Source organism: Chaetomium strumarium (assembly GCF_033439665.1).
Source record: "Chaetomium strumarium strain CBS 333.67 chromosome Unknown B0T15scaffold_1, whole genome shotgun sequence".
NCBI lineage: Eukaryota > Fungi > Ascomycota > Sordariomycetes > Sordariales > Chaetomiaceae > Chaetomium > Chaetomium strumarium.
Genome location: NW_026944429.1, coordinates 49,725 through 70,879, shown reverse-complemented (window position 1 = coordinate 70,879; position 21,155 = coordinate 49,725). Strand labels below are relative to the sequence as shown.

Below are 21,155 nucleotides of genomic sequence, written 5' to 3'. Positions count from 1 at the left end.
AGGCCGGGTAAAAACCTTCGTCGGAAGTAATAGGAAAGACATGGTTTCAGTGATACACGCTGCTGCAAGTAAGGAAAAAGGCCTTGGGAAGGCCTTGGGCCAACGGCTAGTAGGGTGCTAGCCCGGCTAAGCCGTGGCCACGGGTGTGGTTAGCCGGGCTCTCTAGCTTCCAGTTCCTCATCGAGGTTCCGGGCGAGCCTATATTCCCCTAGCCGGCCCGAGTCCATTAGCCAACCCAGTACCTTCTTCAGAAGTCTTCGGTTCCGGTAGCCTAGGCCCTGTAGAACAAGGCTAAGGTCCCGGTGAGTGCGTATTAGTTGCCTAGGCCAAGTTCTTGGTATAGGTGGTATAGAGCACCAAATCACAAGATGCTCTACTGTCTCTCTGGCTTCCCCGCATTCGCAATAGGGGGTAGGCTGGTTACGGACCTTTTGTTTGAAAAGGAAGTCCCGTAGGCCTATAGCCTCTATACGAGCCTGTACTAGTAGGGAGCTCTTAGCCTTTGTAAGGCCTTGGTGTTTCTATAGGCTCTGGTTCATGAAGAGGACTGTTGGTAGGCCTTCGTCGGCTAGCCTAGTTGGCTGTCCTTGGACTTGGGTATTCCACCTAGCCTCCCAGGCTCTTAATAGTGCCCAGTCTTCCTGGGTCTTAGCCAATGGTGGGCCCAGGGCCTTAGCTTGGGTGTTCCATTCGGCCACTGTAGCCGAGGCCTTTTCGACATCTGTTGGCTTTTCTAGGCTCCAGGGCCGGCGCCGTAGCGACCGGAACCTCCGTTGGAGCCTGTTGCAGGCCCCTTGGATGATTTCCTTTGGTCGGCGCCTCGGGGCCTCTGGGCCTAGCCCGGCCTGTAGGGTAGGCTTGTTGAGCTGGTCTTCGAAGTCGGCCAGCCTCTTGTTAAGATAAAGGTCTAGGGGAGGGATCCAAGTTTCCGTCTCGAGATTCCGTATAGGGGTAGCCTTATAGGCCCCGGCTACGATGCGTAGGCTTCGGTTCTGGGCCTTTGCTAGGTCTCTGGCTAGGCCTTGTGGTGAGCCGTTGAGTGTTGTAGGCTTGTGGAAGCTGGATGCCCCATAGGCTACAGCTCATAATATCAAAGCTGGGTGGAAGGCATCTGGGTTATGGCCTCTGAGTATGGCGAAACCACTGATAAGCCCTCTTTTGTTGGAAAATTCGAACCAGGCGCTTGGAAAAGATGATCCACTACTACTACCATAGACCCCGGCATCTAGGCTACCTAGCCAGACTATAACTATGGCTTAGGAGGTCGAATTCCAGACACCACGCAAGAAAGTAGACCTTCGCGGTCACCTAACCAACCTGGCTATCCGGCGGCAAGATCTTTCTACACCACGGCTTTTATTCAGGAAGGTTGAGAAGGCATTTGACGAGAAGGACTTCCAATTGGCTCAATTGCAATAGGAAAACGAGGCTCTGAAGATTCAGTTAGAGGTAGCCCGGCCGTCGAGAAGAAAGAGGGTGGTCTCGGATCCGAACAAGCAGTTCGCTTCCATTGAACAGGTCCACCGGGCTCAAATTGAGGCTGGCCGTATTGAAGAGTCTGGCATTGAAGAGAGCAGGTCAGAAAGCCCCGAATCAGATGCTTCCTGTATTGTGGTGGGTTGAACAGACTGTAATAGATGGTGTTGAAGAAGATGGGTGGTTTAGACGCCAAGACTTACAAAGTGGGCGGAATGGGGGGTGGTCGACTTATATAGAGCCTCGGATAAAGGGCAAATACCGGTTATTGATCCTCGATAGCCACGAAAGCCACTACTCAACCGAGTTCGAGCTCTACTACCAGCAGAATAACATTATCACGCTCTGCATACCTCTATATTCCTCCTACCTCCTCCAGCCACTTAATGTTGGCTGCTTTAGGCTGTTGAAGCAGGCGTACAGTCGCTAGATCGAGGACTTAATATATAAATATATCAACTATATAAGCAAGCTCGAGTTCCTTTATACCTTTCGCATAGTCTTCTTTATCTCTATTACCAAGAGGAATATATAGAGCGGTTTTACAGGGGCTGGCCTTATACTATACAATCCAGAGAGGGTGCTTTCGAAGCTAGATATCAAGCTTCGTATACCAACACCCCTAACCTCACGGCCGGGCACTATACAATCTTGGGTCTTCCAGATACCACATAACCCTCGAGAAGCCGAGTCACAGTCAACGCTTATCAAGACTCGCATTGCCAACCATCAAAATAGTTCCCCGACTTCAATGTTAGCTGCTATAGACCAGCTTACCAAGAGTACGATAGCTATAATGCACCAGGTAGCCCTCCTTCAGGCAGAGGTATCTTCGCTCCGTAAGGCTAACGAGGCGCTAAGCAAGCGCCGGAGAGCCAAAAGAACACGTGTGCGGCTTGGAGGATCACTTACTGTGCAGGAGGCACAGGAGGTGGTAGCTCAGGGGGCTGTAGGTGGGAGGAAATGCAAGAAATACAGCTGGATGGTAGTGGTGCTGGGGGGGGGGTCGTACGAAGGTTCGGTGCTGTGGTGTGTGCGGCAAGCCTGGCCATAATGCCAGCACTTGCCAGGAGGGTGTAGAGGGGTCTGATTCATCTGTTTCTGATGTAATTATTGTTAGTTCCTAGTGTTGTTGTTTTGTGATTGAGGATATTGTTGGTAGTGTAGTGGAGAGTGGCCGGCTCGCTTATATGGCCGGCTCGCTTATAAGATACGTTAATTCGATCAACTTGAACTTCTCATTTCTGAATTCAGAGCTGTTAAGTCCTCCGTACCGGCGGCTTCCGTGGTCTAAATTTAATCCCTATAACAAATTCAAACGGAGAACACGCAAGCGACAAGACACTCTCGAGACACTGGCACCTAAAGCAGACTCAGCAAAAAAGAACGATGTTTTGACAGGGCTTGTCATTAACAGTTTCTAACAGTTTCTCCAAGCTGCCTATGCAAAGTCAAACGAGCTGCACTTTTTGGATACAGTACCTAGCCAGCCCTCCCGTGCTAAGACTGCTCTGCCAGAGTTCCAGCCGCAACCACTCCGCTGCTGCCATAGCCCAGCCCGGCAACCGAGATCCAGCTCTTCTCTCTGCAACCCGCCAACAAAGCTTCAAGAGCTTGCCCTTCCCACGCCGGCTTTTAGGGCCGGTCTGATTCCATCATTACCACCAGCGGAGGAAGGGAGTAACCAGAGGTGATTTAGCGCTTGAGCTTACCGCGCCCCTGCGAACGCTGGCCGTGTCATACAGGCACTGGGGGCACGGTTCGTTGCGGAGCGTGAAGGTGCCCCCTCAGCCGCGGTTTAATTGGGCGCTAATGTAAATCCGGAGGACTCCTTTGATCTCGAGGGAGAGCATAGCATCTACTACATGGACGGCATCGTCTCGCGCAGTCTCGGCGTGCTGTTACGGCTCCTGGCCATCGGCGACCGCACTTAATCAGTATTTATAAATAAATAAGAACATCTGTGCATCGGAGGCTTCACCCGTACCACTCACACCCCGGACTCACCTTCTATCCAAAGGGCGTTCCGTATGATTGGTCTTGGCGCACTCTTCTTTCTCTGTTTTTTTCTTCTTCCTCCTTGTCACATGAATTTAATCCCTTAGCACCAATATCCCAACTCCTCGCTAGCTACACAGGCCGAGCAAGACCATACCTATGCCTTTGTCCATGAAAACAGTGCAGTAGACTTATCCACGTACATCGCATCCCGCTCCGGCTCATCTGGCTCCAGCATGTCTGCAAAGAGTGCGTATTCCTACGCCTCTGCGCTCTCGGATGATTAATAAACCCACGATTGCATCTCTACTACCTCCTCACCTTTCAATGGCTGAGGACGCACTGCGGTCTGCAGCGTCACGGGCGGACCGTGTCGATGGTAGTATACCTTATTGTACCGTTGTGGCTTCAACAGCTGGAAGTACAGCAACTTTGCACAAAAGGCCGGATCGGATGATCTATCGAATGTAATCATCTGTGCTGGACTTGCTTAGGTGCACTGCAAATCGAGATGTCGCCAACAGCCCTCCACCCCCTTCGACACCGAGCTCTCCAAAGGGAAGCTCGTTTCCATGGGGCACTGGGGCAACCCTGGCGCGGGCGCGGGCAAGGGGAGCAAGCCGAAGCAGGTGTCAAATTCCCCATTCCTGATTGGTCAATAGACTGGACAAGCTTCCATGGCAAAGCTTGTTCGTCGTACCCCTGCCCCGCGCGATGCCACACTGTGCTCCACTTCAGGCACAGCATCCGCCGTCCTACCCGGTCTCGGGCTGTTGCGAAGCACGTTGAGAGCACGGGTAGGCCCCGCGGGCCAGGTTTAAAAGACGTTCTTGGCCCGACAGCTTGGGGGGATTGCGAAGACTTCTCGAGCTGCGCGCACTAGAGTCGATTAATTCACGATGAAGAACTCGAACTTCCTCTTTGGAGCGAGCGTTGCACTGGCCGGTGGAGCGCTCGCCGGCGTCACGACGGAGCCCTCGCCCGTCAGCTCGCGCCCTCCCGAGAGCACGGTTGAGCCGCCGTTGTCCTCCATCTATGCCGCCCAGGCGACCGCGGTGCCGCAGTCGCCCGTTTCGAACGTGGCCGGCAAGGGGTTTGATCGCATCGTGCAGATTTGGCTGGAGAACACAAACTTCGATGTGAGAAGCCTGAGGAGTGAAGAGACGGGATTTTTTTACTTGTAATAGAAAATGAGCTGATCGCCGTGTGTAGGCGTCTGCCGGTGACCCCAGCATGTCATGGCTCGCCAGCCAGGGCATTCTGCTCACCAACTACTACGCGGTCACCCACCCCTCGGAGCCCAACTACGCGGCCGTCATCAGCGGCGACACGTTCGGCATGGACAACGACGACTTCAACTCGTTCCCGACCAACATCTCGACCGTTGTCGACCTGCTCGACACCAAGGGCATCTCGTGGGCGGCCTACCAGGAGTCGCTCCCGTACGCGGGCTTCCAGGGCTTCAACTTCTCGAACCAGGAGACCTTTGCCAACGACTACGTGCGCAAGCATAACCCGCTGGTGCTGTTCGACAACATCGCCCACAACGCGACCCGGGCCGCGCAGATCAAGAGCTTCGTCAACCTGACCAGCGACCTGGCGGCCAAGAAGCTGCCGCAGTGGAGCTTCGTGACGCCCAACATGACCAACGACGGCCACGACACCAACGTCACCTTCGCCGGCGCGTGGGCCCGCGCGTTCCTGGAACCGCTGCTCGCGGACGACTACTTCATGAACAACACGCTGGTGGTGCTGTCGTTCGACGAGAACGAGGACTACGCCACGGGCAACCGCGTCTACACGGTGCTGCTGGGCGGCGCCGTCGACAAGGCGCTGCACGGCACGACCGACGACACCTTCTACAACCACTACAGCATGATCTCGACCGTGTCGGCCAACTGGGACCTGCCGTCGCTGGGGCGCTGGGACTGCGGCGCCAACGTGCTGGCGCTGGTGGCCAACAAGACGGGCTACCGCAACGCCGACGTGTCCCTGGGCGGCATCACCTTCAACTCGTCCTACCCGGGCCCGCTCGCCGACAAGCACTTCACCCCGGGTTGGTGGCCGGCGCCCAACACCGAGGCCAAGTGTGCCGCCGGCAACGGCGTGCTGCCGTCGGTCGTCGACACGTGGGGCAAGCAGTCCGGCACCTTCAACTACACGAATGTGTACCCGTACGATGCCGTGTCGGGCATTGCCACGGGCGGCACCCTCGTCGCGGGGGCCAATGACCGAGATGGGGGAAGTGGTAGTGGCAGTGGCAGTGGCGGCAGCAGCACCACATCCTCGGCGCCGAGTTCAACCCCGACCCACAACGCCGCCTCGCTCATCGCCCCGGGCGTTATGGGGGCTGGAATTGGTCTCCTTGGCTTTGTTGCTGCTCTTTTGTAGTGACACTGCTAGGCGTTCCGATGGGTGTCATGTAATGTACCGTTAAATGCATTGCGAGGTAGTAATCGCATGGCGAAATCTTAGTCTGGGTACTACCTAGTGATGGTCAATTTGCAATACTCTGAACACAGAATCTCAATCCACAGCCACGCCACGAAAACAATTTGAAAGATGCTCTCCGCGAATGACATGCTACGCTGCTGAGTTCTAGGTTTGCAACGCTCATCCACCCGCACACAACCCCCGGACATCCCCCGGAATGCTCGTCGCCGCAAGCACGTCCGGCCGGCTCATGAACTGCATCATCAGCCCAGCCTCCATGTGCCAGGCGATGTGGCAGTGGAAGGCCCACAGCCCGGCGTTGTCGGCCACGAAGCGGAACAGCGTCCACGAGTACGGCTGCAGCGTGAAGGTATCGCGCCGCAGCGAGCGGGCCGTGGCCGGCGAGTCGGGATCGGGGTAGTAGATGTTCTCGTAGTAATCCGTCCAGTTGAACGGGCCCGATCCCGTTTGCAGGATCCACTGGTTTGTTGGGTTGGTTTCCCGGGCTGTTAGTACTAGCACTCCTAGTAGTAGTCAAATGTCACCGAGGGATAATTAAACTCACAAAAGTGTGTCCGTGCAGGTGGAACGGGTGCGACCCTTCGTCGAGACTGTAGAGCAGGATGTCGACCACGTCGATCCGGTCTTTGCTTAGTCCGAGCACGAACTGGCTCGGCCCGAACGCATCCACTTGCCCTTCCACGGCCCACGTGCTGCTGTTGCTGACTGAGGACCCCTGATGAGCCTCCCCAGCCAACCCGTCGACAGCTTGCATGAGGGTGGTCGTATTCTCGAGCGCCGACCACGTGGTCCCGTTGAACTTGGCTCTGTCCAGCTGCATGGCTCCGATCCCGAAGCTGAAGTCGAGCCGCCACATCTTGGTTGCCCCCGGCGGTGCTTCTGGCTGGCTCGGGACCAGGGCACTGTCTTCCAAGTCGATGCAGTGGATCGGCAGCGCGTCGGTCCAGTCTACCGAGGAGGCGTCGCTGGGCACGATGGTGGTGTTTCCCGAGTACGAGATGACGGCCTTGGTTGTCGAGTCGAGCACCGGGTTGTCGTCGGTGAAGCAGTTGATGATCATGGAGCCGCGCAGCCAGTAGTTGGTCGAAGTCGACTGGTTGCTGTGCAGGATCACGCTGTACCGCTGCGCGACGTGGATGGGGACCCTGGTGGCAACCGTTAGATTCCTACGGTCATGTCCACAGAGCACTCGTCATGTGGATTCCGCATTCTCACCTGTGCACTGTCACCGGGTTCACAAGAGTCGCGTCGGCTTCGATGACAGACAGTGTGTGGTTATCGGCGCTGACGTCGAACTCGGCAAACGCGCCGGTGTTGATGAGCCGCAGTCGTGTTCGAGTATTCTAAGGACACGGGGGCTAAGTCTTAGAAATGTCGGAATGGAACAACCGCGGTGAGACTTACCGCGTCCAGCGACAAAACGGCATAGGTGTTATTGTCGTAACAGGTGTATCCAGAATCGGCTCCATACATCGAACAGTTAAAGCTGGCATGGATGGTCAGGCCTGTCTTGTCATCTTACGTTCCGTCAAAATATATGACGACTTACTAGGCCATGCCGTTGACCAGCCCGTTGTCAGGAATAGGTTCCGCGTTCTCGTTGTCCGGGGCCAGATACGCCTGCACATTGACCTGGCTGAAGCCGTGGTACCAGTCTTGGATGAGCACGACGCGGTCCTGATCGTACTGCTTCCGCACCTCGGCCTCGGGCGGGCCGTGGATGATGAGAGGACCCAGAATGCCATCGAGGTACTGGGTCCCGTAGTGTGAGTGGTACCAGTACGTGCCGAACTGATCCAGGGTGAAGTTGTACACAAAAGACTGCCCCGACGGAATGCCGCATTGCGTGATGCCCGTGGTCCCGTCGAGCCAGTTGGTGCCGTTCTGGTAGAGGCCGTGCCAGTGGATGGTCGTGGCGTTGGCCGTCAGTCTGTTGGTGACGTTGACGATAAGGCGATCTCCCATGTTCGCCTCGATCAGCGGCCCGGGAAACTTGCCGTTGATGAAGAGCATATCGCGCACGACGCCTGAGAAGATGTGAGTGACATGATGACTACTTCGTGAGTGGCACCTTGTTCCAGATCATTCTCACCGTCTGGCCAGCCGCGCCCCTCGGTGATGACAAAGTCATAGTGCCTGGTCGTCGGGGCCGCGCCGATGTCCCACGACATGTTCAACACATAGTGGTCGGGATCCAGCCTCCACTCCTCGAGCCTCGCATTCGGATCAGCCCCCGATCCGGGCAGCGGTGTCCCAGATGCCGCCGGCGCAGATGGCGGACTGCCGGCACTGATGTGACGTCTGAGTCCCAGTCCAAGGCCAAGACCTAGGCCTAGTGCTAGAGACACCAGGATGAAGGCGACGATGCTCCCCACGATCAGCAGCACCGAGGGCCTTCTTCGTGGCGGAGGGTCAGTGCTCGTCGCGGCCGGCTTGGGCAGCGATGACTGAGAAGTACTAGTAGTCATGACAGCATGTGAATAGTAAATGGATCCCTCTGAAAACAGCCGTCGACATGTCTTGCTGTACTAGCATGCCAAGCAGACTTGTAGTAAATAAGCTTTGCCCGACCATAATTTGATGAGTGGCCAAGACACCGTCGCATAGGCCTCGGGAGCGGCCCTATCACCCCTGGCGTGCTTGGTTTGTGGACACTGGACAGTGGGCGCTGCCACACTCCCACAGTGCCGTATGTAGCACTGCCCCGGTGAAAGAGGTTAACCTTGTCGCACCGAGCTACCTTGAAGAGGAAGTTGTGTGAACCCTTGTCCCACATGTTCATGTTGAGCTACGTCATTGGCTAAGATCGGGCAGGTTACTAGCCTCGAGCTAGTATAGCCGCTCGTGTGATTTATTGCCGGCCATATTGCCGACGGACTGTAACTAACCAGCGATGCCCTGCGTACAAGTTATTCACCGAAGTATGAGCGAGATCTACTGGAACTTCTGCTAGTTTTCTATCAGCATACGAGGATTAAAGGGTCTCTCGTCGTCATTGCCGTTGTGGGGGAGGCTGATGGCATTGCCAAGCAGAGCGTGGTCGTTTAACTGTTGTTTTGAAATAACGAACCTTTTTGGTTTGGGAATACTACCCGTTTTGGTGGTAGAAGGTCGAATAGATTTCCTCGTCCGAGGATTTTAGCTAGGTTCTGTACCTAGCAGCTACGCTTTGTGTCCCCTGAAAACTAAAGAGCCCACGGGCGCGGAAGAACAGGCAGCTGCAGAAAATGCGAGCGAATAACCCGCCACTTGGGGCGGACGTTCTGCTAGAAGAATTACCAGGCAACAATGCTTTTGAGAAATGTATTCTTCCGTTTTCTGTTTGATGAGTCGTCTTCCAAAGTTCCAGGTCGGCAATGCGTGTGTAAACCGTACGATATTCCTGGCACGTGCCTGGGACGTTTGTGGTTTTCCTAACGGCCCTCGGGGCATGCCACGTGCTCGCCCCATAAATGACACGCCTTATGTCACCGAAGAACCCCGCAAAAGTGGGAGCTCTCCCCGCCAAGCCGGAGACGATGCGAACTCTCCACCTTACATCAACAACACCTCCCTGCCAACAAAGACATCACCAGACAACATGTCGTCTCAAGATTACTACAACCAGCAGCAAGGCTTTGGCTACAGCAACGGTGGCCAGCAAATCTACGACCCGCAGGCGCCGTACTACGCCCAAGCCCAAAACCCGCCGTCACAGCAGCATCACTCGCCTCCAAACCAACCCCACCATCAGGGACCCCCGCAACACCAGCCCTACGGCGGCGGCGGGTATCAGCACGATAGCAACCCGCACTACCCCCCGAGCGCTCCTCAGCACCACCAGGGTGCGCCATACTCCCAGCTTTCACAGCACGGCGGACAGAGCCAAGGACAACACTATCCGCAGCAGCACCAGCAGCCACCGCACCAGGACCAAAGCCACGGCGGATCGCATGACCAGCATGGACAGCCGAAGCAGGCCCCGCTGAACTCGCTGCTAGGTGCAGCCGCCGGCGCCCTACTCGGTCATTCGGCTACGGGCGGAGGAGGGGGTGGTGCCCTGGGAGCGGCGGTTGGCGTACTGGGTAGTGCGCTTGGGGGATCAAAGTTGGAGCACGCTTTGGTTGGGGAGTAGGTGCCAACTCCGTTGCATAGCTTAAGGTACCGTATCTATGGTCAGGGACACATGCTGACTACCGACTTTGCCATCACAGCATTGGTCACGAAAAGAAGGATAAAAAAGACAAGAAGGACAAGAAGGAAAAGAAGGATAAGGGAGAGAAGAAGGACAATAAGGACAAGAAGGACAAGAAACACAAGGAGAAGCACCACAAGGGGTCAGGCGAATCGGGCTCCGACGACGACTCAGATAGTGATTCTGACTAGGGGTTGCTGGTCGCTGTCCTTCTCAATATATCTCGTTCCTCCTTTCTCATGCGCCATGCGTCATTGCCGCCATCATATCCCTACAGGCACAACCGGCACAGCCAGCCTGTTACCGACGTATTAGGTTGCGCGCCATGTGTTTTTCACGGCGGCTGTTTACAGTGAAGGTCATCTAAGAGACCCTCAGAGGCACTGACCTGTCTTGCTTTTAAAAAAATGCCACAACCGACCGGACCCACAAGTTACCCATCAACACACACATAGCCATGCCACAGGCGTATCACGTTGGGGTGCGGAATAATCCCACCCACTAGCCCCCCTGGCAGAGGCGTTTCGCACGACGCCACAGAGCAAGCCGTTGCCCACAACTGTGTTTTGAGTTGCGATTGGCTGGAAGTCTGGTAAGCAAAAGAAGCCAAGGTGACAATAATAAATTCCCAAGACACCTCTCATCAACCAAAATAACATCCCGGTAGAGTCTCACGGTTTAATAACGCAAATCAACTAGCCATCGTTTGTGCTACACCACCCTCTGTCAAGTCTTCTCGTCCTGGCATGAACCCTGACGATCCATCCGAGTCCTTTATTAGACGAACTCCGTCTCCTCAACCTCATCCACCTCCGCATCCTCTACTGGCCTGGATCCCGACACATGAATCCTCTTCCCATCTGGTTTCGCATCATCTGACTTTCTCGAACCTAGTTCTGTTTAATCGAGCGAACCTATTTCTGTTTAATGAAGCCACCTTCGCTTCTGTTTCGCTTCATGAGGCCGACTCCGTCTGGGTGCACGCAGATGACCGGCATGAGAATGAGGGCCGAGCAAGCAGCACTAGCCGCCCCCCGCGCCCGACCCGCCCGAACGGCCCATTCGATAGCCTTGATGTACTGTGGACAGGGGCGTGGGCAGAGGGCGAGGGTCATCTTCCAGTCTCCACCCTCTTCCTCGACGACAGTGAAGACCACGAGCCTGCAAGTGCTTTCATCGAGGTTAGCATTGGCAAACGCCTGGAACTTCCAACACCATGTTCGGAGAACTCCCCTTCGTCTCCGGGGGATGCAGCCAGCATTGCAATATCCAGTGATTCAGGACAAGTCGATGGGAAAGACGGTTACGGATTCCAGCTCTTCAAACAAGTGCTTCGACGGCTCATCATAGCACACCAGGCCGAGACAGCTGAATGCAATACCAGTCAGCCTACCCCTCGTCAAGGTGACAGGGAAGCTGGAACTTCCCAGCCGGGTCGGCAAGCACCAACCGACTCGCCGGCGGTGACAAAACAACGCAAGCGGCAGCGAGGCTCCGATCAAGACTCTGGAGAGGATGAGGACGGATGTGACGGACGTCGTGCAAAACAGCCCACTGGTACATCAAGGGACGCTTTCCGAAGACAAAAGTTTCTGGCTTGTCCGTTTGGGAAACTGGACCCAAACAAATATTGGGAGTGTTTCTTGAAACGGATTACGACCATCAGCTACGTGAAGCAACATCTGTCAAGGAAACACACCCCGGATTTCTTCTGTCCTCGCTGCTACACCATCTTCGCGCAGGAGCCCGTCTACGAGACTCACGTCCTTGCGGCTGCGTGTTCACGGGGTCCGTCGGCGAGACTAGATGGGATATCGCCGCATCAAAGCAGGCAGCTGTCATCATGAAAAGGGTCCAGGGGCTCGGTTGAAGAACGGTGGTTCGCAATCTGGAAGATCCTGTTCCCGGACAAGACCCCGCCCACTTCCATCTACATCGACCCCCAATTATTCCGAGGACTTTTGTTCAACCAGCGAGTTCAGCGAACGCCATGGAGTGGTCGTGCTACGCCAAGAGCTTCAGTCCAGCGGACTTCTACTCAGGCCGGGAGTTTCTGATGAAGAGGTGGAACACTGCCTGCGAGCGGGTTTGGATGCGATGTTTGAACACTTCACGGGGAACCGGCCCTCTCGAAACACAAACAGTACACTAGTAATGCCAGTCTTTGATGATGGCAACATGAATACTAGTACCCAGGGACCAACTCGTCACGGAAGCTTAGCGAACCCCGAACCGGACCCGGACGATGATGCTGCAATGGATGTTACTTCGGCCGGTGCTCAACAGGCAGATGACGCTTCACCCCCGATCTTCCTGGATTGGACATTCCTGGACGCACCGGTCGTCGAACCCGTACATCCACAGCCATTTCTTGCTGAACCGACGTTGAATACAACTGCCCATGATGCGGGCGACTATGACTTCACAGTCACTGCACCGGGAGCGCATGAGATGCTTGCAACCTTTGATACGAACGATGGAGCTGCTTTTGTTGGTACGTTACTGGGCGGATTTGCCTCGGGCAACCGTCACGAAAGCTCCGGTGAACTGTCGGTATGGCAAGGGGATGTCCGTGGAACGGCGCCACAGAACACTGGGACCTCAACAGGCGACTCGGCAGAATTCTCACTGAGTGATTGTCTACCGACACCTGGGCCGGCTAGCGGAATGTTTGCCCTCGATCTCGGTCTAGTCACTGACGTTGAACTCGGGTCGGTAGACTTGGACGAACTGATCCGGGGAATCGTGGATGCGAATTCATGGCGGTCAATAGTCGGCAGTGATCCAGACGGCGCAGACGCGGAGCCATGCCAACCAGGCTGCGGCTAGGAGGAGAGGGGAAGGACTGTATTGATATACAAGTACATATAACTTATAAGTGCTCGACTGTTACAGTTTGGGGCACACCATAATGGCTTTGACCCCGGCCAGACTCAGTCACATTTCCCAAAACGAGGGAGACGCTGTCCCAAGGCCAATGGGAAGAGGATGCGCACCCAGATTTACCACGGGATATTTCTCATCCAGGATTAGAGTAAAGAGATCCTCCAATCTCTCACCACAGACGGGGGAGAGAGTGTAGCGCATCAAGTACCGGTGACCATTCCGGACCTCCCCTAGGGGCGATCATTGTTGTGACCAGGCCTTTCCCACATACCTGGAAGCAATCCCGAGTGGCCATGCCACGGCGTTTCACTTTCACTCACCCGACATCCCACGCCCCTCGCCAAGCGAGGATTCCACAAGAATGACAAGACAACGTGCGTCTTGGCAGCACAACGTGCTCCTTGGCGCTGCCGCCATCGTCAACGCCAAGGGGATCCAAGAACTGGCACCGAGAGAGAGCAAGGGGAACTAGCGCCGCCGAGGTGTCTCTTCCACTACTAGGTGGCTTGTGGCTGACACGCCGCCACAGCACCACTGCTGTGGGGGGGCTATTCTCGCTACTAAATCTACTGATTGCGTGCTCGAAGCCGCACATGTTACCATGTTCGCCCAGACTCTCAGCTGGAGTTCGCCATGGCCCAAAGGGGACATTACCCAGCGGGCGACCAAGATGCCCATAAGAACTGGCATCCGTCCGATTAAAAAACAGGACCGGACTGCTGGGCTACAGGGTCTGGCCTGCACTCACCATACCGACACAACAGGCAGGATACCCATTCTCCGTCAGCAACCATGTCGGACATCAAGTCCATAGGTCCGGACCATTACCCGTCTCCCAAGGAGGATGAGGAACCCATGGCACTGCATGTGGACTGGACAAAAGACGAAGAGAGGAGAGCGAAGCGAAAGTGAGTATTACTTACTAGTATCATTCAAATGCAGCCGCCCGATGACAAGAACCTGCTGACAAAAAAATCCCTTTCAAAGATTGGATCTCCTGCTTATGCCACTCCTCGGTCTTGGATACTTTTGCTTGCGTGAGTGATCTCTTCGCGTCCTATCATTTCTACTATTAGTACTTCTACTCTGACCTATTTGTCTTCTCCAGAGCTCGACCGCGGAAACATCGCCAATGCCATCACAGACAAGTTCATGGAAGATGTCGGCATCAACCAGGACCAGTTCAACGTGGGCCAGCAGATGCTCTCGCTCGGCATCGTGCTTACCGAGATTCCGTCCAACATGATACTCTACCGAGTCGGGCCGGGCAAGTGGCTCACTCTCCAGCTCTTTCTGTTCGGTACCGTCAGCACGTTCCAGGCATTCCAGAAAGGATACGGAGCCTTCCTCGCGACCCGATTCCTGCTCGGCATCACCGAGTCGGGCTTCATCCCGGGCGGGTTGTGGACGCTCTCTACGTGGTACACCCGGTCGGAAAGCGCGAAGCGGATCATCATCTTCTACTTTGGCAACCAGCTCGGCCAGGCTTCCTCCAAACTACTCGCTTACGGGATTCTCCACATGCGCGGTGTCGCCGACCGACCTGGCTGGTTCTGGCTGTTCGTCATCATGGGCGCGTTCACGCTGCTCTCTGGTCTTCTGTTTGGACTTTTCTTGCCCGACTCCTTCAAGAACCCGCACAGGCATGCCATCCTCCTTCCGTCCGTTCCCGCTTACTAGTAGCCCTACTTACTGACACAAATCCGCGCGGTCAACAGCACCTTCTTGCCGGGTGTCTCCATCTTCACCGATCGGGAGATTCATATCCTGAGGACACGGGTCTGGCTCGATGACCCGATGAAAGGGAAGAAGAAGAAGCGCATCGGAACAGCCGCCTTTAGAAAGGCCGTGAGTCCATCTCGGTATTCCCGTTGTGGAAGAGTCTCCTGCTGACCTTTTCGTCCCCTGTCGTTCTCAGTTCCTGAGCTGGCGTTTGTGGACACACTTTCTCATTTCGCTCGCCAACAATGGTCCGCTCCGTGCCTTCGATACCTATGGGCCGTCGATTGTGACCAGCTTTGGGTTCCCCGCGCTCTCGTCCAACGCGATGGCCTCGGTCGGTCTGTACATTCAGATCCCGATTGCCTTTGCTTTCAGCTACGTTTCGGACCGTTTGTGAGTGGAAATGCAAGGTCAAAGAAATTAGAAAGGAAAGTGTCCCCTAACTTGATGGCAGTAACAAACGTGGCGAGACGGTCATGGCCGGCTTCACCTGTCACTTGATCGGCTACATCTTCAATCGCGCATTCACCTCGCTCGGCCCCAACCTCCGCGGGGTGCGATACTTCGGCGTGGTGTGGACGCAGGCCTTTGGCACCTTCTCGCATCCCCTCAACATCACTTGGATGTCCCTGGCATGCACCGACTCAGAGGAGCGAGCGTTGGCAATGACCATGTAAGTCCTGTCCGACTCCTTTGTCCTATGGTTGAGCTACTGCTGACCACCATGTTTCAAAACAGGGCCATCATGGGCGGCAACATTGCCGGCATCTACGGCGCGCAAATCTTCCGGCAAGACGACAAGCCCCTGTACAACCGTGGATTTGCCGTCAACATTTCCATCCTCGTGGTCGGCCTGCTGCTCGCTGTGGTCCGGTACGTCGATGACTGGCTGCGGCGCCGCAAGGTGATTCAGTCCGAGTCATTGGCGGCAGACAGCGACAACAGCGATCGGAAGGAGAGCGGTGGGCCAGAGGGTGACGGCGACGTCAAGCGGGAGCTGGGAGATGTCGTTGCTACCGCTACTTGAGCCCTGGCCTCTCTATATCAGATTGACAAGACACAAGGTTGTCACTTGTCAAGTAGTCGGGTACTACTAGAGTAGTAGGAAGACAAGGCGTGTTGGACATTACCGGGTGGCCGTGGTTGTAGTGCAATGCCATCATGTACTGGCACCAACATCATAAGAATACACGGGCCAAGGTGTCTATTACTTGGACGAGAACCTCCAATCTTGACCGATCTCGCGCAGCTACCTACTACTAGTAGTACTTATTAGCATGTACGAAAGACCCCTCTGCATACCCCAAGGCAAAATCACCTGAGCATCCAACCGGCGACAGTCCCATCAAACAACCTGGAATCAGAATAACTAAAGCAAGGTAATAAGTTCTCCAACAGCGCCAACCACCCATCCCATACTGCTGGTAGTGCCGCGTACCCCAGCTGCTACTCCAGACGTGGACGTGGACGTTGACGTGGACGTAGTACTTCCAGTTCCGGCAGCCAGGACACTAGCAGGCGGATACCGCAGGCTGCCGACGTGGACGGGTCAAAGACGGCGTCGCTCCCAAAGTCCGACGCCCGGGCCAAGGCCACAGAACAAGCGTGGACGCGGGGATCGACACACTCCCGATGCGCGCCCGTGTCGGGTTCGAGTCCGGCCAAGACAGCGCCCTCGCGGAGGTAGACCTCGCAGACCGACGTGGTGACGTTTTGCCCGCTGAGGTTGGTGCTCAGCGTGCGGGACGTAGGTCGTGACGAGCAGCGCGTGCGCGGACTGCGTGGCCTGCTCCGAGAAGTCGGGGATGGCGGTGGAGACGGCTCGCGGACGCACACGGAGCGACTGGGCCGTGGTGTAGGCGAAGCTGGTGCGCGTGCACGAGGCTGGGTTGCTGATGGCCACTGGCGCGTAGTAGTCCGTCGTGATGCTGCTGCTGCTGCTGGCTGTGGGCTTGGGATTGGGCCCGCAGGACGACAGATAGGGGCAGAGTCCGGAAGCGTTGGCGGCGTAGAAGAGGTTGGTGACGGTGACTTCGATCGTATAGTCAGGTCCGTAAAAGCCCCCGCCACCGTACCCTTCCACGGTCTCCAGTGTCGTGGAGACGTTGGAGGAGATCGGCGTCACGGCGTCGGTGGGGAGAACGGTAGTGGATGATGTGGTGAACTCGGTGCTCCATCGAGTCTGAACCGTCATCTGCCAATGATCGGTACGGGACCACGCGGCCACAGTGCCGATAAAGAGCAGGAGCAGACACATGGGGCTGTCAAGGGTCATTTTGCGTTCTCCTGCGAGTGAAAATTCGACAAGTCTGTTGAGACTCGGGCGCTGATACAACTCGGGACGACGAGTGAAGCTTTGGATAATCAACAAGGAGGAGCAAAGAATACAGGGGCAACAGAGAGCAAAGGAAGTATGTACATTCCGGGCTCTTGACACTTTCATGAGGGCTCTTCTTCACTTATATCCAACATCAACAATAACCTCAGCCGCCCGTATGCATCCCTAACAAGGGCTGAAGCCCACAGCGCGTGCCCTTGACTTCACCTTCTAATTTGCGGCTGACATGTCTGCCAAGCTGTGTTCTGTGCGGGCCAAGAACACCACCAGCGCTTGCAGTTCGCAGGTCTCGCTTGATCGAATCAGTAGCCGCCGACAGACAGTCCTAGTGCCGTTGCTGTTATTTCCATATATTTAGAACGAAGTGAAAGGAAGGCGCCACCATGCGCGCAGCATACCTGGAAGCAGCTCACGGTACAATATCTAGGCGCCTGGGAGTTGGATTTATTGCATCAAGCCCGAGTATGAGAGCAGTGGGCTTTGGTAAGATCATGGAGATGTGGGAAGATTGAGTTTAGGTCGCCTGAAAGGGCTTGATCCTTCTTACTTCCTGCAAGTCTTTCCTATTTTCCACTGAATCCTCGACCAGGGTGAAACCTGGCCTCCATGTTCCTCATATTAGCATCTACTCTACGAGCGACGGCACAGAGGTAATGTGGTGGGAGTCACCGTAGGAGTAACCGACTATGCGGGCACGTCGGCGCCCGTTCCCGCCGCGGGAGTTTGCGGGCGGCATGGCTGAGAGACCGGGGATGGTCACCAGAATGTGGAATGCTAAGTCACCCGCTGCCGTTCGGTATCCTGATATCTTGGCAAATTTGGATGAAGTGCGTCATGGTGATGGTACTGCTCATCAACCGTCAAGTCTGCCCCTTTTGGTGGTCCCGCATCGTCCTGTTCACCGCACCGGATCCTACTCTCGCCACGGGATTCTACCCTACGGACTACCTCAGCAATGCACGTCGCTTACTGAGTAATCGTGCCTTGTCACATTGACGTCATCCTGCACGGCAGCTATCATACTACAACTATGAGCTGGGTTAGGACACCCCGTCTCTCCGGAATGTAGTATTTGAAGTAGTATTTGAAGTGGTCCTTAGTAGATAAGAACCTCGATGCTAGAAGCCTTAAACAGACAGACCCTCAGTCCACGTTCATGGGAGAAACGTCTGGGACATACAACGCTGTCATTCGTGCCATTTCTCTTACACGTAACGGAACCTCTCACTGTGGCAAGCGCAAGACACCACCCAAGATGGCCAAGGTCACCACGGCCGGAGAGAACGCGGAGCTACAACTGCGTAACGAAGCTGCCCACCGAGTATGCTTTTACACGCCGGCTCAAAATCCGCTTGCCGGGACTGCGGTGACACCACAGCCAAGCGGGAAGCCCGTGCCCAAGCTTTTCACTCGGCTCCAAATACGCGGCATGACGATGCAGAACCGCATCATGGTCAGCCCCATGTGCCAATACAGCGCCCACGAGGGGTTTTCACACGATGTGGCATGTCACCCATCTAGGCGGGATCGTCCAGCGCGGAGTATGCTTGGTGTCCCTTTTTATTAACCAGCCTCTTCATACCCACCCCTTCTACCAAATACCGACCCCTATGAATCTGGCCTGAGCTAATTGATGATATCATCATCCCTGCGGTAGCCAGGTCTGACGGTAGTCGAGGCGACAGCCGTGCAAACCAACGGGCGTATCACGCCCGAGGACTCCGGGCTCTGGCTGGACGCCCACATCGACCGTCTGCGCGAGCACGTCGTCTTCGTGCACAGCCAGGGCCAGAAGATCGCCATCCAGCTGTCCCACGCCGGACGCAAGGCGTCGACCGTCGCCCCCTGGCTAAGCCGCGGCGCCGTGGCAAGCCCCAGCGCAGGCGGGTGGCCCGACGACGTGGTGGCACCGAGCGCAATGGCCTACGACGCACACCACTCATCGCCGCGCGAGATGTCGCTGGCCGAGATCGAGCAGCTCAAGACCGACTTCGTCGCTGCGGCACGGCGGGCCGTGCGCGGGGGCTTCGACGCCATCGAGATCCACGGCGCCCACGGCTACCTGCTGCACCAGTTCGTCAGCCCGGCCTCGAACCTGCGGACGGACCACTACGGCGGGCCCTTCGAGAACCGGGTGCGGCTCGCGCTGGAAATCGCCGAGTTGGTGCGCGCGGCCATGCCCGAGACCATGCCGCTGATGTACCGCCTTAGCGCGACCGACTGGCTCGAGGAGGATGCCGACGCCGGTCCCGGGTGGACGGTTGACGACAGTGTCCGGCTGGCCCCGCTGCTGGCCGACCGGGGCGTTGACATGCTCGATGTGACCAGCGCCGGCAATCACCCGCAGCAGAAGATCAAGGGCGGGCCGGCGTACCAGGCGCCCTTTGCCAAGACCATCAAGAAGGCGGTGGGAAACAAGATGCTCGTTGGCACGGTTGGCGCCATCACCACGGGCACGCTGGCGGAGGAGTTGGTCAGCGGCGGTGAGAACGGCGACGATGTGCCGCTGGATCTCGTGGCCGCCTGGAGGATGTTTCAGAAGAACCCCGGCTTGGTATGGGCTTGGGCCGAGGAGTTGCAGACTTCCATCTATCTGCCCAAGCAAATCGGCTGGGGCTTTGGCGGGAGAGCTAGGAAGCCGAGCCACCATTGAGAGCGGGCACCCTTGGAGTCTATGCTCTGGCAATGATTGTAGTCCACACAGGGAACACCGTGATATTACAGGATCCTTCACTGTAGAAGGTTAGCCCGGATTCTGAGACGTAGAGAAACCATTAGCATCATGCTGGACTGCCGGGCCGTCTAAAGCCGAGACTATTATCCTGTCTGCTATGTAATGTATCCTGAAATTAGCTGTGATTACTTTCCTTCGTGCTTTATATCGTCGACCTCCCGCTTCCGCCTACCCCGTCCACCCCTTCTTCCCTTCCCCAGTCCTCGCTCGCAGTGGACTACCCCTGGTGTTGAGCCGCCCAGGACTGGTAATGGTCCTTTAGCATTTCCTCAACCGGTCTGTACGTAATCCCAAGCTCCTTGATACCGCGCGAATTATCCAGCGAGAACCCGATCCCCCAGTTCGCCGTCACCCAAGCCTGCGACAGGCCAGCAAACGGCGCAAAGAGACGAAACACCAACGCCGGCAAGTTCCACGTGGGCAGGACCCTCGGCTTGCTATGGACTTGCTTAAACGACTTGGACAGCTCCAGACACGAGGTCGTCTTGCTCTCTGCAACGATGTACCTCCCTTTCGCCTCGGGCACCTCGCCGGCCCTGACATGCGCCGCCGCCACATCCCGCACGTCCACCAGCGCCCACGACAGGGCGGGCACGCCAACCATCAGCAAGCCGCTGAGCAGCTGGTCGATGAGCGCGAGACTGCCCGAGTCCGAAGCCGGAGAGAGCGAGGGGCCTAAGACGAGCCCCGGGCAGATGACCACCAGATTCCAGCGGTTCTGGGCCTCGGCCATCTTCCAAGCTTCCCTTTCGGCCAGCGTCTTGGAATGCTGGTACGCGTTGTGCGAGGGGCTGCTCGTGGTGTTCCAGCAGCCCTCATGCAGCGTCGCCTTTTCCGACTGCAGAACGTCGGCGGCGTCCCCATACATAGCACCGACTAAAGTACGTGGCAAAGTGCTGGGTCGTTAGAAAATCTGGATTCTGGACTGCAGTGTATAGCAACCGACGACTTGGATTTGCATTAGCCACGCACCGGATGAGGTCAGAACGACCCTCTTCACGCTCTCAGTCTTGTTGACAGACCCGAGGACATTGCGGGTCCCCTCCAGCGCCGGTCGGATGAGCTCAGTTTCCGGGTTCTTCACTCGCTCCGGGACCAGAAACGGCGAGGCGACGTGGATAACAGTGGAGCAACCCTGCATTGCCTCGGTGAAGGAGTCCGCGACAAGCAGGTCGGCCTCAAAGAGCCGCAACTTGCCCGGGTGCTTGTCCGCGAGCGAATTCAGGGGCCGGGTCTTCGTCTCATTTCGCAGGCTGCGGACCGTGGTATGGACGGTCCACCCGGCCTCCAGCAGGCTGTTGACGACATGCAGGCCGATGTAGCCGCTGCCGCCCGTGACAAGAGCTGTGCGTGCCGTCATCGTCGCGGTTGGA

At 56.4% G+C, this 21,155-nt stretch overlaps 8 protein-coding genes across 8 annotated transcripts; 5 read left to right on the top strand and 3 right to left on the bottom strand.

Annotated features, from left to right (window-relative positions):
* Positions 1 to 4,206: 4,206 nt before the first annotated feature.
* Positions 4,207 to 6,004, top strand: B0T15DRAFT_405485 (phosphoesterase family-domain-containing protein). The gene is made up of 2 exons (XM_062865297.1): positions 4,207 to 4,613; positions 4,687 to 6,004. Exons 1-2 carry the CDS (start codon positions 4,374 to 4,376, stop codon positions 5,863 to 5,865), a joined length of 1,419 nt encoding a protein of 472 aa, XP_062725096.1. The 5' UTR covers positions 4,207 to 4,373; the 3' UTR covers positions 5,866 to 6,004.
* Positions 6,005 to 8,662, bottom strand: B0T15DRAFT_497632 (multicopper like protein). The gene is made up of 6 exons (XM_062867280.1): positions 8,021 to 8,662; positions 7,478 to 7,955; positions 7,333 to 7,414; positions 7,144 to 7,271; positions 6,473 to 7,073; positions 6,005 to 6,387 (listed from the first exon to the last, which is right to left on the bottom strand). The coding sequence occupies exons 1-6, from the start codon at positions 8,394 to 8,396 to the stop codon at positions 6,088 to 6,090; spliced, it is 1,965 nt and encodes a 654-aa protein (XP_062725095.1). The 5' UTR covers positions 8,397 to 8,662; the 3' UTR covers positions 6,005 to 6,087.
* A 271-nt stretch (positions 8,663 to 8,933) lies between these two features.
* Positions 8,934 to 10,342, top strand: B0T15DRAFT_515196 (uncharacterized protein). Its single transcript, XM_062868169.1, has one exon. It carries the CDS (start codon positions 9,230 to 9,232, stop codon positions 10,040 to 10,042), a length of 813 nt encoding a protein of 270 aa, XP_062725094.1. The 5' UTR covers positions 8,934 to 9,229; the 3' UTR covers positions 10,043 to 10,342.
* A 384-nt stretch (positions 10,343 to 10,726) lies between these two features.
* On the top strand, positions 10,727 to 12,226 carry B0T15DRAFT_319 (uncharacterized protein). Its single transcript, XM_062864033.1, has one exon. The coding sequence runs from the start codon at positions 10,849 to 10,851 to the stop codon at positions 11,947 to 11,949; it is 1,101 nt and encodes a 366-aa protein (XP_062725093.1). The 5' UTR covers positions 10,727 to 10,848; the 3' UTR covers positions 11,950 to 12,226.
* A 1,554-nt stretch (positions 12,227 to 13,780) lies between these two features.
* On the top strand, positions 13,781 to 15,826 carry B0T15DRAFT_545043 (major facilitator superfamily domain-containing protein; the record flags this gene model as incomplete). The annotated part of the gene is made up of 7 exons (XM_062870117.1): positions 13,781 to 13,896; positions 13,976 to 14,025; positions 14,097 to 14,649; positions 14,707 to 14,836; positions 14,907 to 15,103; positions 15,165 to 15,383; positions 15,449 to 15,826. The coding sequence occupies 7 exons, from the start codon at positions 13,781 to 13,783 to the stop codon at positions 15,735 to 15,737; spliced, it is 1,554 nt and encodes a 517-aa protein (XP_062725092.1). The 3' UTR covers positions 15,738 to 15,826.
* A 198-nt stretch (positions 15,827 to 16,024) lies between these two features.
* B0T15DRAFT_506112 (uncharacterized protein) lies at positions 16,025 to 16,985 on the bottom strand (the record flags this gene model as incomplete). The annotated part of the gene is made up of 3 exons (XM_062867550.1): positions 16,025 to 16,079; positions 16,130 to 16,221; positions 16,338 to 16,985. 3 exons carry the CDS (start codon positions 16,983 to 16,985, stop codon positions 16,025 to 16,027), a joined length of 795 nt encoding a protein of 264 aa, XP_062725091.1.
* A 1,148-nt stretch (positions 16,986 to 18,133) lies between these two features.
* On the top strand, positions 18,134 to 19,849 carry B0T15DRAFT_545034 (uncharacterized protein). The gene is made up of 2 exons (XM_062870116.1): positions 18,134 to 18,589; positions 18,710 to 19,849. Exons 1-2 carry the CDS (start codon positions 18,205 to 18,207, stop codon positions 19,699 to 19,701), a joined length of 1,377 nt encoding a protein of 458 aa, XP_062725090.1. The 5' UTR covers positions 18,134 to 18,204; the 3' UTR covers positions 19,702 to 19,849.
* Positions 19,850 to 19,999: 150 nt separating this feature from the next.
* Positions 20,000 to 21,151, bottom strand: B0T15DRAFT_423891 (uncharacterized protein; the record flags this gene model as incomplete). Its single annotated transcript, XM_062865602.1, has 2 exons — positions 20,709 to 21,151; positions 20,000 to 20,678 (listed from the first exon to the last, which is right to left on the bottom strand). The coding sequence occupies exons 1-2, from the start codon at positions 21,140 to 21,142 to the stop codon at positions 20,000 to 20,002; spliced, it is 1,113 nt and encodes a 370-aa protein (XP_062725089.1). The 5' UTR covers positions 21,143 to 21,151.
* Positions 21,152 to 21,155: the final 4 nt, after the last annotated feature.